Source organism: Electrophorus electricus, chromosome 3, assembly GCF_013358815.1.
Source record: "Electrophorus electricus isolate fEleEle1 chromosome 3, fEleEle1.pri, whole genome shotgun sequence".
Lineage (NCBI taxonomy): Eukaryota > Metazoa > Chordata > Actinopteri > Gymnotiformes > Gymnotidae > Electrophorus > Electrophorus electricus.
This window is the reverse complement of record NC_049537.1, coordinates 7,194,566-7,213,069: the sequence shown is the minus strand read 5'-3', so window position 1 is coordinate 7,213,069 and position 18,504 is coordinate 7,194,566. Positions and strand designations below refer to the sequence as shown.

Sequence of the window (18,504 nt, the reverse complement as noted above, 5' to 3'; positions counted from 1 at the left end):
CATTAGTGTAAATGACAGAGTGTGATACTCCCAGAAACAACTATACCTGTGGAGGGGAAATAACCTCAGCAGAAATGATGGAGGAGAGCACTGTGCTGTTGTACTGTTGTACTGAGCAATAATCTGTACTGGGGAAGTCTGGCACATGCTATGTTAAATGTAAGATGTTGTATATTGAACAACTACAACAAATATATTTTACACACACACACACACACACACACACACACACAAACATTATATTTATTATTGTATTAGATATCTTGGTTTGTAACTCAGTACATTTATGTTAATGGATGACATCTCTAATTTAATGGATGACACCTGAAATGGCTTAGGGATACACATCCCCTTTGTGTTGGTGTCTTTCGGAAGTTTTCTTTGTGCAACACTGCGTTTTGGAAAACTGGAAGCTTGGAGCCACTGTGTCAGTGAAAATGTTTGATGAAAGATGTCATGAATAAACTTTGAGTGAGTTTGTGGTGTGCTACAACTTGACAATTTGAAAAACTGCATTCAATATTTTCGTTGGGAGTTGCAAAGGGTGAACTTGGTGAGAAGAATTATGAATGACACTTGACAGCACAAGGGCCAAACATTTTTGCTCAGTTGTCATAACTACAATTTTATGCACAGCTAGTTTCCACTGACTGATGGTGCTTGACTGAGGTTGCGTGTAAGTGTATATTATATGTAATATGACAGGCACTGAGGGGGATAACCATAGAACCATTAGAACACGTTGAGAGTATCAAGAGAACAACTCAGCTGGTTTTAAACACAAATTCATTTCAGATAGAAGAGCAAGTGACTTTTGTGTTTTCTCTGCCCCAAACAAATTGACCTCAAATTTATGTGCAAATCTCTCAAAGGTGAAACAGACACAAATAAATATCTTTCCTATTAAAAATAAAAATAAGTCTCCCCAAAGTTTAGATTCCCTAAAGCCTCAAACATGTTTTATAGCCCAAAGAAACATGGCAATGTTAAAATCACACATTTACCAGCAGAGCATTCCAGTTTTGGGCCGTTGTAGATTGTTTTTGTATTCGGTCTTGCTTGTGGTGATTTTTTTGAAGAACAAGATAGCTCTCTTTTTGCAAGTGTAGGATACTGGGGATACAGGGGATTTGTTCAGGTTTCATCATGCTTAAATACATCTCTAAGGAAACATAATGTAGCTTACTTTTTTAGTCTCTATTTACAGATTCACTCTTGCAAGGTCATGTGGGGCCAGTGAACTGCAGCTAAACAAGGGAAGTCATGAACCCTTGCCTTCAGGCCCAATCCCAGATTGGTTGCCATTGTTTAGAGAAAAACAAAAACAAAACTGTTTTATTTTCCACTCATACTTTGTATTTGGCTCAGCTGCACAGATTTACACCAGGGGAATCAAGGTGTTTAAAAAAGCAAATGTAACAAATATTTTTCAGACATATCACAGTGCTTGAAATAAAACACTGTGCTTGAAGTATGAAAGAGCCATCAGGGCTCACTGCAAGTAGCACCAGGGCATTATCAACCTGTCAGGCACCCCCTCCCAAAAAATGGTGTTTGCATCTTTCTCTTAGTCTTTATCGGGCTGTATTCACTCTGACATGCATTATGACTGATTCTCCACTCTTGTCACTGATTAAATTTCCATTAGCCACGCTTACCAGTTGTTGTGGCACGGAGAGCTGCTGAAAGATGTTCTCCAAATGTGATTGCCAAGAAGGGAGCAGAGGTGGGATAATGACACAGTAACATGATTTGAGGACGCGCACTGTGACAGCCTGCCTCTCTCTCTCTCTCTCTCTCTCTCTCTCTCTCTCCACACTCCTTTTAGCTTTCTATATCTCCCTTCCTCTCTGGTACCTCTCATCTTCCAAGAACATGACAGTGAAGTCAGAGCAAGAGACAGAGCAGTGTTGGAAGTGGGTTGCACGGCAATGATCTATTTAAATCATGTGGTTCACTGATAACATAGAAATAAATGATAACAGCCATCACGAGACTCCCACGTCATTCTTCTCGAAATTAAAAGGTACTAGACCCATCTTGGCACTTCATCTATCACAATAAATCTGCATCGTTGCAGATCTGCTCCTGCCTAAAGCTGAGCATTAGGTTCAGGATCTGACTCACATGAGACAATGGGTGTTCTGAGCTGAGGGTTAGTCATGAGGCTCCCCATTAACTCTAATGACCAGCAGGATTAATTATTGGGAGGAGGACGGACTGCATGGAGACCAGTCTCCACCTCATTAATCCTCTTGCAGGTGTTCTCGTGCCACACTCTCCCCTTCCGTCTGCGCAGGGAGAAGATCGAGGAGATGCTAACCCACACTGCCTCAATCTTATTAGCCATCCTCTGAAATCATGCTACAAAGACATGTCAGCCATGGGCAGCTGGAAATGTGAACCCAAAACAGACAGAAAAGAAATGAGACTGTAGATCACGTAGTAATTAAAAGAGTTTGTATTACTGATATTTCTGCAGTTGCCTTAACAAGAAGTACATATAGACCTCCGGTATGAAATTTACATTGGAACTGAGAAGATTATATCACAGTGCACCATGCCTGTCAGTGACCTGAGCAGTGTTGAAGTCCTTGCATTTAAAAAAAAAAAGAAGTGGAACATTTTTTTTAGCTATCACTGGAGAAAAGTTTCTATTTAGCAAAAATGGTCCCCTTGAATGATGTTCTTACTTGGGTAAACAGGCTAGAAAATGACCTGTGCTTTTGTCTCTTTTGTCCTGGATTTTTTAACAAAAAAGACTCATTGGCTCAGAGCTTCAGCAACATCGGCAGGTCAACACTCAAGTGAGCTGTCTTAACATGTTAGGAGTCCAAAGACACGATTTAATTAATGTCTCTCTGAACTGCCCCAAAAACTGTTTTACTGAGTTTTACTGAGGTCATGTTTCTTACTGTACCTCACAAGCAGTCATAGTACAGGGTAACCATCACTTTCAAATTAGCATCCCTGTCACCTGTGAAGCTAAGCTACAACAACAAAGTAATAAAAAACTATGTTAAATTATGATTTTTGTAGGTAAATTATATGTAAATTGATTAATGTTGCCTTACTTGATATATGCATACATAATTTGAAACACAAATACATATCTAAAAATGCACGCAATAAATAAGGGAATTTAAAACGACTGAAACAAAAATAGTTCTGCTGCTATTCCACTGTAAGATATCTGACAAATGTCTGTAGCAACCTGAACAGCACGAAATAAACCCAGTCGTAAAACAGCATGACTGGCACTGTCATGTTGTGAAGAGGTAGAGTCAGGATGCAGAGGTGAGCTTCGTCACACTGAGTTTATTAAACACAACAAAATGGAACCAAAACAAAGAATGCAAGTGAACGTTAGCAAAACAAAATACGATAAGCGATAAGAGGATGGAAAACATGACAAATGACCATAGGCAGAACACCGCAGGGCAGCTGAAAAAGTGAACATAAGGTCAAAAACTGACAAACACAGGAGCAAACACAGGGCTTTAAATAAACAAGATAACAGACTCAGACTGGGGACAGGTCTAACAAATGGTGGACTAATAGAGGGTGTGGCAAACTAAATGGAAAGACACACGCATACACATACAACCACGACGATAAACATCAATAAGACACTAGGAGGGGGTCCTCCTATGTCAAGGAGAAGGGGCTGTTACAGGCACTTTACATAACTTACATTTTATCAGCTTAAACAATTTTCATTTAATTGAAAATGACCCCCAAATTGTTGAACAGTTACTCAAATCAGAATAATTTTTGAAAAGCAGGTAAACCACAAAATGTAGCTTCTGGAATATTTAGAGTGAATAAATATACAAATCCAATACAAAATATTCAGGTTCAATTTTGAGATTCAGAGGATATTTAAGAGTCTGGGAGTTTTGTGTACCAAATTAGTACTATTGGGAAAACAATCGGGCTCTTTTGACTTTTTTTTAATAGGACATAGCAGCACTGATGATATGGTTCATTAAATCATACTTTTCAGAAGACCATTGAAAATGACCAAGCCAGATCTCCCAATGAAAAGGAAAAAAGACAGACTGTAGTGAATGAAAGGCTTGGTGCACTCAATCACACCTCAGCAAACTCCTGATTTATGAATTAGCTTGAGATCACGGTGAGGTCATGTGGTAAGGCTGCAAAACAAGACTACGCTGACAAGTGGAAAGATCGTGTACATAGGCAAAGATCGTGTACATTTTTTGGGGGGCAAAGTCTGAAACGTGACTTTGTAGGTCTGTGCATAAACCAGATCTCTCACAGAAGTACTCACATCTAGAAATATGTCCCTGTACAGGTGCTGGAAGGTTTCCAAATTAGAACACTGTGCACTATTGCTGAAAATTCAGATGGGCAGAAATGAACTTTTAATAGGCCTGCTCTTAGGCAATTACTCCATCAGTGAGAAGCCAGTAGAGGAGGCTTAGAAAGAACAGCAGGAAAGATCAAATTCAGTGTGATGAATGAATGACACATCAGCGTTGCATTGTATTGTACAGCAAAATATGATGCCATTAACCTTTACAATGTAAATAATTAGCACATCCCATGGGGACATATTACAATATTAATTGGGCCAAATAGGACAGAAAACCAAATCCAGTCTGATATTTACTTTTTTTGCTTCAAAGCTTCAGGTTAGAAATACCTGTTTAATTCATTTCGCAAACCACAGTTCACAGTTCCATCATCAACTTCCATTTATTAGTATCAAACCACTGCTACAAAATTACATCAAACATGATGAAAATGAAACTGCATACGTGCTATTCACAATGTAAGCTTTAAAGTAATTAAAGTATATGATTTTTTGACAAATATCAATATATATCAATGCCACTTAAAGCCATATATGTCATTCCAGTGATCTAGAGCCTATAAATATACAACTATATCCCTGGTGACTAAAGTACCTCCATACACATTTATGATGACCATTTCAAATTTCTCATCACAGAATTTTCCAGGATAAAGACATGGAGAATGGAAAACAAACTGGAAACAAAAAACAACTTAGGCCCCTGGATATGTTTATGATATCTATTCCACATTATCACCAGCAAAATTTGTACAAAATCAAACAAGAAAGTATAGTTTGTGAATAAACTTTAAGTTGGCTTACCAAACCTTTTACAAGACCATGGAAACTAAGAAAACAGAATAGGTCATGTTTGAAAATTCAAAGAGTTTGACTATTATTTGTGCTATCAGTGTAAAATGAAAGCATGTTAACTGAGTTAAAAGAAATTGTTATTCTTACAAATGGACTCATCTTTACTTGATTCATTAATTTAATTACAGGAGCAGAGAAATCAACATGTTTTTATTAGAAGATAGAAAATGAAAGGATACCGGGGTTAGTTAGATGAATGTTCTCATTATGCAGAAATCCAGTCATATTCTGAGTCAACATCTGAATTATTTTCTAAAAATCTGATTTTTTTCCTAAAAAGTACTGGTTTTATCTTGAAATTTTAATGAACAGAAGAATCATTAGATTTCTATGAAAGGACAGAAGGATGCAAAAAAGCAAAGCATGGTCAGATAGAAGAGTGCAGTTAAACTGAACTGCATTAATGTACTTTGAATCAACACCTCAATTTTTCAGTCATTTTTGAATTTCTGTTTGGTGACAGTAGTTTCAAAAATCAATGAGTACAGAATCTAGTGAGAGTCTATGGAATGATGGAGAGACATAAGAACAGATCAGTATCTTTTCTTATATCTCCCCATCATTCCATAGAATCTCACCATGAAAGGATAGAGGGACTACGGAATGTGGTTAGATAGAGGAGTGCTATTAGAAAGATATGCAGTCATGTGTTTTGGGTCAACAGCTGCATTTTTTTTTTGTGTGTGTGTGGGGGGGGGGGGGGGGGGTTGATTAGTTCATAAATTCAAGGTTCCAGAAAATAAATGGCTCTTTATTGGATGCCAGAAGGATGAAATTAAGGACTGTATATTTGGATAGATGACTGCTATCAACACGAATGCAGTTATATGCATTTTGGGTCTAAATCTTTATACCAGGTTTCATGGGTCTATCATAAAAACTCAAGAAGCATAAAATCAATGGGTTTGTATGGGATCAAGGAGGGATGAAAGCAGAAATGATTAAGAAGTAATGGAGTTAACCAAATGGGTACACTCAGGTTAGGACAGCCTTACTATATATGCCAACTTTGGTGGCTTTAGCTTGTAAACTACAGGAGCAAGAAGGCAATGAAATATGAATTAAACCTCGAGGAGATGAAAAGCAAAAGGGTGAAGAATAAGGGATTAAGAAGGGTGAAGAACAGATGAGCTTTGCATCAGAACTTCAGTAAAACTTTAATTTTAGTTTAAAAGCTGTCCAAACAGAAGCATTTTAGAAAAAAATGGACAGGCTCTTTCTAAAAAAGTAAAAGTAACCCAAGAACAGACATAGGTTGGCCCAGGATAGGGATTTCACACTTATTAGGGGTTGGGGTCTGTATTTTGGTAGCTTTATCACATAAAAGTTATTGGTTAACATCTCAGTGTTAGATGTATCCATGCAAATTCTCCCTGACATTCTAAGTTAATGGCAAAATAGACCAACTGACAGTTGAGACTCAACTATGAGAGAAAGAGAATGTCACAGTATCTTCTGCTAGTTACACTGAGTGTTTTTATAAAACTCTGCACTATGCTTATAAAATTCCAATTGATTCCTTGCTTCTCACACAAACACTCCTCGCAATGAGGCAGCTTCATCAGTTTCACATAGCACGCAGTATTAGATAGCTCTGTTAAGAGCGTATAGCTTTATCAGGAATGCTGCATCATTGCCTGGCTAACTTATTTTCCAGCTCACTGAAAATAATGAGGGCTGGATTGAGAAATACTTGGGGAAAAAAAGACCTTTAGGAATCAGGTATTCTTATTTGGTAGCTACTTTATTATCCAGATGAATGTATTACCAATAAAAAAACCCTAAAAATGTAAACAGAATAATGCCATTACAGTCAATCATCAGTGTATCATATGAAAGTCACATGATGGTTGAAGCTGTAAACCAGCTGAGTGTCAAGAACTGTCAAAGGTTAATGGATTTTGTTCTTTACATTGCTCTGTGGAGTCAATCAGAACTAAACTTACTAGCAAGTCTTTGAAAGGATGCAGGTTTAACCTGCAGAACTGGAGCTGTAATAACATTTTCTCTGAGATGGTGCGCTCTGCCTGAGCACTGCTGGGAGCAGCAACGCTCATGGGCGATTAAGGCGGCACCCCTCCAGCACCTCACAAAGTCCTACACCAAAACTGACAAAGGCACAGGAAGGACTTTATTAACTGCTAGGTTAGGAGAATCTCCCCTCCTGACCATGCACACAGCCCTCCGAAAACCGGCTTTGAGAAAGACGCCTGGGCCAGAGAAGGCGATACACAGATGGAGCTGACAGCGCTTTGAATGCGAGACATAGCTTTGCTTGCTAAAAATATATAAAATTCTTTTTTAAAGAGGCTAATAGTGTGCATCAGACAACAGCAATCCAAAGTCTTCATCACTACAAGTTGTTAGGATATGTATAACACTTTATTAATGCATTAATGTCCACGCCAAAGAGAACTGTAGGTACTAAACCACGTAACACTGCTCAGTCATTCATAACAAGTCAACTATGTGGGGGTCTGATACAGGAACATAAAGTGTTGAATTGTCTCCAGTGCAGTGAAATGGTTTAAAAATAGCAAACGGCTCATTATGTTTTTATGCATACTTAGATCACAGAAGCATAGAGAGGCCACAGATGAATGTGCAGATGCTGTGCAAGTTTTATATATCTGGAATGTTGTATTTGAGGTTAAAAAGGAGTAATGGGAGGGTTTAGACAATGCAAGCTATTAAAAAATCTATAATATTAACGCATGCCCAAAATGTAATTATCAAGTCATTAGATGTTCTGACTGTAGATTTGCAGCACGTTTACCTGTTATTTACATACTCTTTTGTGAAGCTGTAACTTTCTGAATGACTATGCATGCATGAGTATCTCCTGGCTGTTTTGGTGTCCTCCTTTTTACCTTGATATCCACTTAGGCAATATTAATGAAGTCTTTACTGATGTATCATTCAGAATAATTCTTGATAGAATTTGTGCAAAAGTACTTCATGAGATATTTATAATAGCTAAAATGAGCAAGCATGAAAAAAATGCCCACATATATACTGCATACAAAGTTTTAAATGGAAAAGTACTAAAGAAAATCACCAATACTGCAAAACACTGTTTCTGACTTTACGGTACCAACGGCAGGTAAACACATGAGGCTTTTATATGGTTAAAACAGATAACAGATCACTCAGTACTTTAAAAAGGCACATTTTATACAGTACTTATTCCCCAAATTGACTCATTCTTAGATGATAATTAAATTCAACCTATTTATTATTCATTGTGCTGAATGTTAGTCAATGGGACTGAATTGTTAAGGATTTTTATGACATGTAAATGTCCTAGCTTGAGCAAGACGAGTAATGCAGTCTCTGCCTGAACAAGGAATTCATTATAAACCAGTTATGAACCAAGGTTATATATTACACTTTAACAAGTGCTAATAGCCTTGTTACTATATTTGCCCAAAGTTTTACACAATGGTCTATGGTTTACTGAATGCTTTGATGTCACTTACAATACTGCAGTTGCATGAGAGAGAGCCAGGTCTTTGCCAGATTGCAATCGAATGAATTTTTACACATTCCTGCATCTGAAGTTTGAGGCTTTAAAGTCTACAGTGAAAAATAAGCATAAGATCAGGCTGCCTCGTGAGCATGAAATGAGCATGACATCCTCACTTCACTTCAACAGTAGGTCACTAAATACCGAACTCGAACTCAGCCTCAGCAGGAATCTCAACTCTCTTGTTGTGCTCTGTACATGATTGATGTCACAACTTCCAAATTTATGGCGATTTTTTTCCACCTGAATTGCCAAAATGTTTATGTAAGAAGAACTTCGTAATTTGTTAAACAAATTAAACAGAAGAAAATTCAAATTTATAATGGGTAGGTCAAAAATCTAGCAATAAACAGGTTTAAATTTATGCAAAATACAACAGCATAGATCGTCAGTACAGAAAATCAATGTAAATCTATGTCAGGAGATTCAAAGGTCATTTTGGACTATTGTGCCACGGTATTTTTAAATAAAAGAAAACATTAAAGGTTTATGATGAACTTGCAGGAATTTTTGCATGATAGCTCTTCATTCAAGTGAGTGAAATGAGTCAAAACAGTCTTGAAACTGGTTTTGTACTCAAAAGGTATTGATTTATGGTCATTGGCCACCTTAACGTACATATTCATTTGACATGCAGCACAATCATAATTTCTGCACATCAGAATACACAACATGTGTATAGGAACTAGGGTAGAGGTCAAACTAAACCTAGACACAGGCTCTACCAATAATATAAAATTAATTCTACTTTCTCCAAATACACACATGACTTATCTTCTATAATATCATATAACTGGTTCACACTCTCTGAGTTAAAAAGTAGATTATTTGATTATAAATTGTTTGTTTTTTTTAATTGTATCTATTTGTTTGACAAGAATCAACAACAGATATGGCATCTAAACGGAAAGACAACATTGTAAACTATGCCATACTGCATACTTCTTTTTAAATTATATTTACTGACATATTGAGATCCACACTTCATATCATACTATCCTCATAAGGGAAGCGCACTTGAGATTTTTTCGACTTCCCTGTTCAAAACAATTTCACACAGACTAAAGCAAAGCAGGGAGTACATGTGATGCATTAATACATTATCAAAATCCTGTACAAATTAGAACAATAATAAAATAGAACTTAATCTTTCAAATAAAAAAAAAAAACTTTAGACCAATATGTAAAAATAAAACTTAACAAAAATGTGGAAGTTAGTGACACTTAGACAAATAGTTAGAAACTGGAAATACTGCCATCATACTAATCCATGTACGACATCTGAACATGACTTCTCTAAAGGGTTATATTAAGTGGACTGCAAAAATTAATCCATAATTTCAATAAAAAGATTAATTATCCTAATTCGGTGTGGTAATCAACTGGTAATAATTTGTGCATACTGTCAATTTGTAAACACCAGCAAAATTCATTGTAGTGCATAAAACTCATTCTCTGTCTATCTTTATACATAGATTATAACTAATATTCACATTATTTGAATAATCTCATTTGAATTTTTGTTGACACCACATAGTTTCCATGGTCTGTGGCTCTTCTACCCCAACAGAGAAGACTGCTCTTTTATTCTCTAAATCTGATGCACGTTGCCTGTATGTAATATCTACTTGCAATACATTGTCAGTAATACATTATATCTTTAAAACATGAAATAGATTTTCAATCTTGTTACCTATTTGGGCAACTAATGTAAAGCTAAATATTTCTCTTACTCAACATCAGTCAGATGGATATTTGCCAAATTATTATAGCAGACAGAACTTGTAGATTATAGTTTATCAATAAGACTGCTACTTCATACTTTAATGCACTAACTCAGTGAATTATGGCTGTAATTTTGGTCCACAGATTTGATCACCATTCTTAGTTAGTGAAGAACTTTCTTCCACAAATCTGTGTCCCTTTCAGTCATCAGCACTGCAGTTTGGCATTTACCATACAATTGCTATAACATAATTTCACCATCTTAAAAGTGTTTCCTTTTAAAAGCCTTTGGATTGTTTGTGTAGTCTAACTGGATTTAAATCATCTAGCCAAATTTTGACCAAAAAACCCCCCACTGGGCCTACATTGACGATGGAGCTGTACTTTGATAGCGGTAGCTCACAAGGGCATCCTCTCAACTGGTTCTGACAACAAAGACACTAATGTCGCCCATTCCCACACCCTCCTTGTACAAAGTGTGGCTAATTTCAAAGCTTTCCAAAACAGGACAATGTGAGCTGATTCACAAAGTGTGCAATCAACAAAATAAAATAAGAAAAAATCTAAATTGTACGTATTTACATGATGAGAAATTCCACATAACAAAACCACCATCCCAAACATAAGTACTGCTGATTAAAATCCCTCGCTGCTCCCCAAACAAACGGTACCAGATTGGATCCAGTCATCAGTGATGTCAAAGGATTTGCTAAATGCTCGAAAGGGTTCTTTACAGTCATTGTGCATGGCTGTCCCCAAGGCTAGTAAACGCAGAGCAGTGAGGAGAGAACCAGGATCAGATACCAGCAGGCCAGCAGAACTTCACCTCCTCCTGTACTTCCATATGGAGTCGTGTTGGGTGCTGTGAACAAGAGAGGACACAGAAACACACACACACACACACACACAAAAATTACTGGATTTTCTCTCTCCTGGCACATCTTTTTTTCTCAGCAATGCTTACAGTCATGAGCCACTTCTGCCACCTTGATCTAAACTGAAGCAACATCACTGCCAGGAACACTGTCTATTTCTCTGGCTCAGCATCTAAAGTCAATGAGTTAATGAGCAGACAAATCAGGAAAAGTTGTTTCATGTAATTTATGCTAAAAAAGTATACTGAGAAAAAAGATGTATTATGCAAAATATACAAAAATTTCTCTTCCCATCCTACTTCCCTTGCTACTTAGATCAAAACCATTTGACTCCTTTATATAGTAAGATCAAAGTGTTCAAGCAGCCTGTGCTTAGGTACATTCATATTTTCTCAGTGACAAAGATCTCAGTGGAAGAACTCATCAGGTCTATCCCTCGAGCAAAACACTACTTGAGTGTAGTGCTCAACAGAAGTGCTTCAGAGCGGGTGTGAGAGTCTACGGACATCCTTCTTCAACAAAGGTTTACACGGCTCTCTTAATGGCAGTCACTGCCCTACCTAAGAAGATTACTGCCCCCCCCCCCCCCCCACACACACACACATACACACACAAAGTGTTTGCTTAAGAAACGGGATTCTCCTTAATTTTTAATGAATTGCCTGTCTCAGTATTATGGCTTAGATTTATTTATTTTTCTATCCAAATATTTATTGGCACTCAGCTCATGTCTGAATGCTTCTTCTGGACTTGGTATGACTTTCTTCGTCTTCAGCTAGATAAGTGCAGGGTGCTCATACAGTAAGCTCTCTCTACAATGTCCTCACAGTGAATTACCAAAAATTGCAGTTGCGTGCTGAGATGAAACACATCCATGTGGCGTGTCCATTTTCACCTCCGCTGCTGCGTTCTGGGACTCTTAAATGATCAGTGGAGATTACAGGTGTTTACTCTCTCCAAACCGCATGGCACAATGGGCAGTGTGGCACGGCTGGGTGCGCTGGTCAGGCCCGGACACAGAGGGGAGCGCAAATGAGCAGCGGCCGGAAAATGAGGCAAATTGGGCGGCTGCGTGCATGGTGCACTGTCAGGCTTGGGGGGCTGGGGGGGGGAGTCCACGTCTCCACTCGGCCTCTATCCGCATCCCTGGATAATGACACAGTTTTCACTAGGCAGTGGGACTAGGGTTTCGTAACCATGGAAACAGCTTACATCCTGCACTGGTCTCCTTGGCCAGAGATAGAGAGTGCACACGCGGAGCTAGCAATGGAACAAAAGCACTCGGGCTATAAGCACCTGCTGCAACATCGAACCACATGTCTGTTAGCCAAAAAAACACAAGCCATATGGCTAGTAAAAGGGAACAGAACAAAGTGTTTCATCCTTGCCATCACTTTATTTTCTCATCAGTATAATCATCTCATCTCTGTGAGCGATTATTCAGAGTTGTGTTAAGAAATTTTTTTTATATTTTGTCCTGTGCTAGAAGTAATTAAGTAAAGCACTGATATTACCTGCTCAGTTGCAGCATATATGTTGCAGGCTTGTTTAAGATCCCACTGGGTTTAAATCATTCCCTGTTGTTGTGACGATGTAGGTTGTTACTGCACTTGCTGTTTTAATTAACTCCACCCCCACCCCCAACCACCAGAGAGCCTAGTGCCTGATTACTACCCTTTCTGTATAAAGTAATACAGAGGGAAAGAAGGATATTGCAGTGGCTATTGCAATACTCTTGCACTTTCCTGAATTCTCTCCTTAGTATTATAGGTTTTGACCAATGCAGGAATATTTCTGAATAACAATAATCATAATAAAGTTGAAATAAATGCTTTCAATGTAAACTGCAAGACCCCAAGTCTTAAGATGTACGATGCACCAAATTCTTAATTAAGTGCAGTTCAGGGAAGGGTCAGTGTGAACCATAGCCATGCACTGACCTGCACTCAGCATGCAAACAGCTCAATTTCACATCAAATGCATCAAATGCAATTCTGCTCTATGACCACTGAGCTGTGGAGAAAATTTTGCATAGATGAGCAGCAAAAGGACAACCTTGTTGCATTCCAGCAAAACCAAATTCAAGCAGCATTCGTCTTGCTTGGGTGAAAGAATGGAATTAGGCTCTTCTGCTCATCTCTTTTTGCTTCCTCTGTATATTTGTTTTGGTTGATTTAGTTAGCTTAAATCTATTTAGGCATGGTGGTCTTGGTGGCATGAAGCAGGAGAAGAGGCAGTGAAGGATGAAAGGAGAGGCTAAAGGCCTCTTAATCAGCAGGCTGTTTTAATCCCACCAGTCCTGTTGACTGGGACAAGACTCTTCGTTAAGATGCTTAATGAATTCTGTTACTCTGCTCAACCCTTTCCTCTTCAGCACTAGTCAACCGCCTCCTACCATATTCCATGGATAAACCCTGTGAGTTACTGAGCCACTGAGCAAATAGATTTCATTAAGTGCAGATTATTTGTAATAACAATGTGCAACTTCTTAAAATATTCAATGTATTAAAATCGTCTTTAGTTAATTATTCATATTCAGCAAGTTATTAAATGATGGTGGAGGTGAAATTGAAATACAGTATTTCATCTTGGATTCAGACAAAAGCCCAAACTGTGACTCTCAAGTACAATGATCTTTTCTAAGCCATACCATCAGTTCTTCCCATTCAGTGCCATACTAAACTGCAGTCTGGTAGTTAAATTGACTGACCGAACACAACTCTTGGTATTGTAGTTTAATGTTGTGTGAAGACACCTGCATTTCCAGGTAATCTGGCCAGCTGCTGGCAGCCTGCATCCCTTCCCCCATGAGGCAGCTCCTCTGTGGCCTTGAGAGAAGAGTTAAATGTCCTTGACCATCAATCAGTGGCCTATTGTTCCCTGTGCTGCCTCCAGAGGGGTAAAAAACCCCTCTCACCAAACAGTACTAAGCCCCAGCCCAGACCGAGGCAGTGTGGAGTAAACCCAACATCTAGAGTCATCTGTTTGACAAATATGCCTTTAGACCTTCTCTCAGACTCCCAGTTCTCCAAAGGCACACACCATGCCTCCCTGGAGATTTAATCCTTTACCTCATAATGAAACAAACTGCTACTTATTTATTTTTAGCTGCTATTTTTTTAGCTCCACTTTAGTCTGAGCACTGAGCAGGTATCTATTATTGTGTTAAGTGAACTTTCTGAAGTGTGTGTGTGTGTGTGTGGGGGGGGGGGGGCGCTCTGGGAAAAACACCAGTGCCTCTTTCCTTTTTTGCTCTCTGCTTCAATTGTCACTATTGTCACAGTTGAAATGTCACAGCTGTGAATGGATGCACTGATATACCATCAAAAAAAATCATCAGATTACAATAAGGTTTAATCTGTATTAAGTACTTTGACAAGTTCATGCACTGGCTGTGTAAGAGGGCCTCTTTTACAGCCTTTGCAAGGGAGTCCACCCTGATATGGTATGCCTGACCTTCACCACACTGGAACAGAGGTAATACAAGGATTAATAGACCATGAAAAAAGCAACAACCTATCAGTTTGTGTCTGGGCATAAATGTAAATGGAGTATTGTATGTTTCTTTTTGTGGCCAATTGGTTATGTCTTCTTTGTCACTGATGACCAATGAAGGGCTTTTAAAATTTTACGTCTGAAGTGCCTACTTTGGAGATGGTTTGGAGATGGCTGTCTATGAGTTTGAAAACTTCTTGATCTAGTTTCTTGATCTAGGCTATACAGCACTAGTATCTACCACATACTTGAACCCACTCAAAGCACTACTAAAAAGCATGTGACACTTAAAAATAATGTTCGGTAGACAATTTTGCAAACAATATCCACATCTAGTATGTTCAGGCATATGTACCTATCTATGATTCACACTTTTTTCATAAATTCCATGGTGATAGAGTGACATGGGTTCAACATACCAAATGTAATCAAGAACCTTATACTGAAATAAAATTAATTCTGTTAATTTTTCTGTCAGTGCATAAAGGAATGTTTCAGTGTGACTGTGAACTGGCTTCATTGGTATTTCTGACTGGCCTTGTTCACTTTATAAGTATCATAGCAGGTGCTACTGAAGATATGGCAGATTTACTCCAGCTTTTCTACAGCAGACAGCTTCATTTCCCTTGTGTTTTTCAGCAGCATTAAGCATGACATGTACCTGCATGAACGAGCCACTAAACACTCCTGCAGGCTAACGCTCTGCAAAGCACAATGCTTCCCCAACCTCTGCCTATTCTGTGCTGAGAAATGTTCAGTTGTTCCCCTTAATCGAATCGACCCAAACAAGCATTGATTGATCATTACGCACTGTGTTCTAAACATTGCCATTTCCAAGACATAATCATGCCTGAAGGGCTCTGATTAAGCAGTGAAGGGCTGGGAGAACACAAATGAAATCCATCTGCTGTGTGAAAAGTAGTAAATGTGGAATTCACAAACTCTGCCTCTTCAGGCCTCTTTGTCCTTGATCCCTGGAGGGAGGTCAGGAGTGGGCGCAATGGAGCACTGTCCGCTTCGACTGTAGTGCTCACTGCCTCAGTCAGACCATTCCCAACTCCACATCGATGCCTCCTCTGCTCTTCAAGTTACAGCTCATAGAGGGTTTATGTAACCAGTGTATATGACCAGAAACACAACAGCATCTGCTAATGTTGTGGGGAAAATCATCCTGTTTTTCCTAGTAATTTTAATGAGATATATTAAGCAATTGCTGTGTATGCAGTAAAATTGTAAACAGTAAATAGTGACAACTAGCCATAATATGGTACTGTAAGAGATACATTAATGTTAAAGCATTCTCATCGGTCACTGCCATTGTTATGGAGGTCATTTCTCTGCACACGTGAAATATTAAATATTTCCCAATAACATGACCCCAAAAGCTCTGGATTGTGTTGTGTCTTGTGTCCAACAACTCCTTGCGCACCACCCTGAGAATGAGTATCCAAAAACACATGTGGAGTGAGGTATATGCGTTCAGTGCCCAGATCTGCTCACAAATTGATATTCATCTCTAGAATACAAAAAATCTACTCAGTATGTGCATGAGGATTTTTATATTCTGTGTCTTAGCCAGGGATTATTTAATAAACAATTCTTAGAACTGCAACACCATGGAGTAGAACACCATGGTCACAAAGTGCTAGATGTCCATTACTAAAATTGTCTCTGACTATTTTGAATTCATCATGGGTTATTTAGACCATTAAAGGCTTTAAATTGCCATTAAAGACCTTGAAACTGCTGTAATTTACCAAAGACGATGCAATCACACAAATTTGAGTTCAAAGTGCAATATTAATGCTACTCTTTTTTTTTTTTTTTTTTTTTTAATCCTGTGGCATTAGTTCTCCTGCAGGTGTTTTTGAAAAAAGCCAAATGTAGGGCAGTTCATTGTTTGTAGTGGGGAGAGAGGCTATAAAAGGCTTATAAGATTCACTTCCGATGGACCACCTCAGCCAGAAGCTGCATAGTAAACACACATACACACGCAAATTTTTTTTATCACCATGAAATTCACTCTAGCCTCTCTTCTGCTCCTCAATCCTTTCAGCCACTCTGACACTATCTGTGGGACTTACAGAACTGCATAAATACCAAATCCCCAGTAGTGACACGTGCACTTTAGCTTGATATGGATGCTGTCAAACTCCTGTGGCTTCAGGCCAGGAAGTGCTTTATACCTTTGTGTTCTGGCCATTCTACAAGGGGTCAAAATGTATTGATCAGCCATACTTGATGATTCCTGACAAATTAAGCCTGGGATATTGACCCCTATATGACTCCCCTCTGGTAGCTGTGACGCAAATTCCATTGCAGCGCTCACTAAAATCCATCCAGCTCAAGGAAACACATAAGAAGCAAGTGCTGAGCTCCAAGCCTGTGCTGAGGCTAATAATGTAGCAGGAGCCTTCTCTGCCCACGCAAGCTAAAATGGCTTCATTCAAACTGTCATCCTGCAACTTGCTAATGAATTGAGTTATAGAAGTCGGTGGTTTTGCTGATTGGATTAGATTTTGTTTAGAAATCAGCTCTTGGGGTAGCCGAACATCACAATTCTGTATGAGTGTATTTTCTTTATTGCTTCTGCATAGTCTCTATGTCATTACTATGAAAGCGGCTGAAGATACTGCTCTATTAATGGAGAAACTAGAGATTATGGGTCAGGGCATCCTGTGATTTCATGGATAAGGCTCCTACATAGTTTCTCCACCAAGGACCAAGAGCAATATAAGCTTCCAGAAAATCTCTGATACAAATTAAAATACAAAACAGAATTACAAGACAAGATATTTGAAAACAAGCTCTCAAATTACTGAACATATTTTGATATCCCAGAGCATAAAACTAAAATTAGTATTTCATAACCCCTCTTTAAAAATTATGCAGTTAGAGAATAGATAGAGACTTATTACTGCAAAGTGCTGCATGCCACATAAAAACCCAAAATCTATATTAAGATCCCTTTGTTAGCTATACCATGGACATGACCAAGAAAGAAAAGTCTATGAATGCAACTTATCTCCACTGAACTGCCAAACTATCTTCCAACAAAAAACAAATCACAAAATGTTTTCAGTCATTTCTAAAAAAAATTATTCTATGTGTCTTATTGGCAATTACATCAATGCTATTCAACATTTTATGCTTTATGCTATTCAACTTTTCTCTCTAAAACCATTATCAATGAGCATGTGCTTTTCGTTTTTTTAATACCCTTAATGTCAAAGTTAATTAATTGTTCTCGATTGTTAAAATGTAAATACAAAACCCATTCTTTGGCACAGGTACTGATCTGGCTGTTCAGTCTGGCTGAAAACAGCATGCTACTTCACCACCTCAAACAGAATCTGCAGGGACGCTTTACAATGTCAGCCTGTAACTTAACATAACTCCTGTTCATTGTTCTGGCCAGGCAGAGCCATATCTTGAAAAGAAATTAAATGAGATTAGTGGTCTAATGTTTGCTGTCATTACTCTAGTGGATTTAATTTATTTTATATATTTAGCATACACAATGTATTTAATGTGTTTTATATTAAATAGCGTTAATAGGCTAATAACAATAACAACAACAATAATCTATCATTTATCCAAAAACAAGCAGTATGATCATCTTATTTCCTGCTGTTTTGGCTTACTCATCCTCATTAACATGCCTTTCTCCCCAGCATTTTCAGACATCC

The 18,504-nt window shown here is 38.2% G+C and overlaps 1 protein-coding gene across 3 annotated transcripts in view; it reads right to left on the bottom strand.

Annotated features, from left to right (window-relative positions):
• The window catches only part of negr1 (neuronal growth regulator 1), a 125,852-nt gene that overhangs the window by 27,909 nt on the left and 79,439 nt on the right, over window positions 1-18,504 (bottom strand). For 2 of the 3 annotated variants that reach the window (XM_026998812.2, XM_026998813.2), the window contains one exon: window positions 5,902-11,307. The exons of the other annotated variant lie outside the window; for it this stretch is intronic. In XM_026998812.2, coding sequence (XP_026854613.1) covers window positions 11,207-11,307 — 101 coding nt within the window. In that variant the 3' untranslated portion in view covers window positions 5,902-11,206. Of the gene's footprint in view, window positions 1-5,901; window positions 11,308-18,504 lie in introns of those variants that run through there. 3 annotated transcript variants of the gene reach the window in all.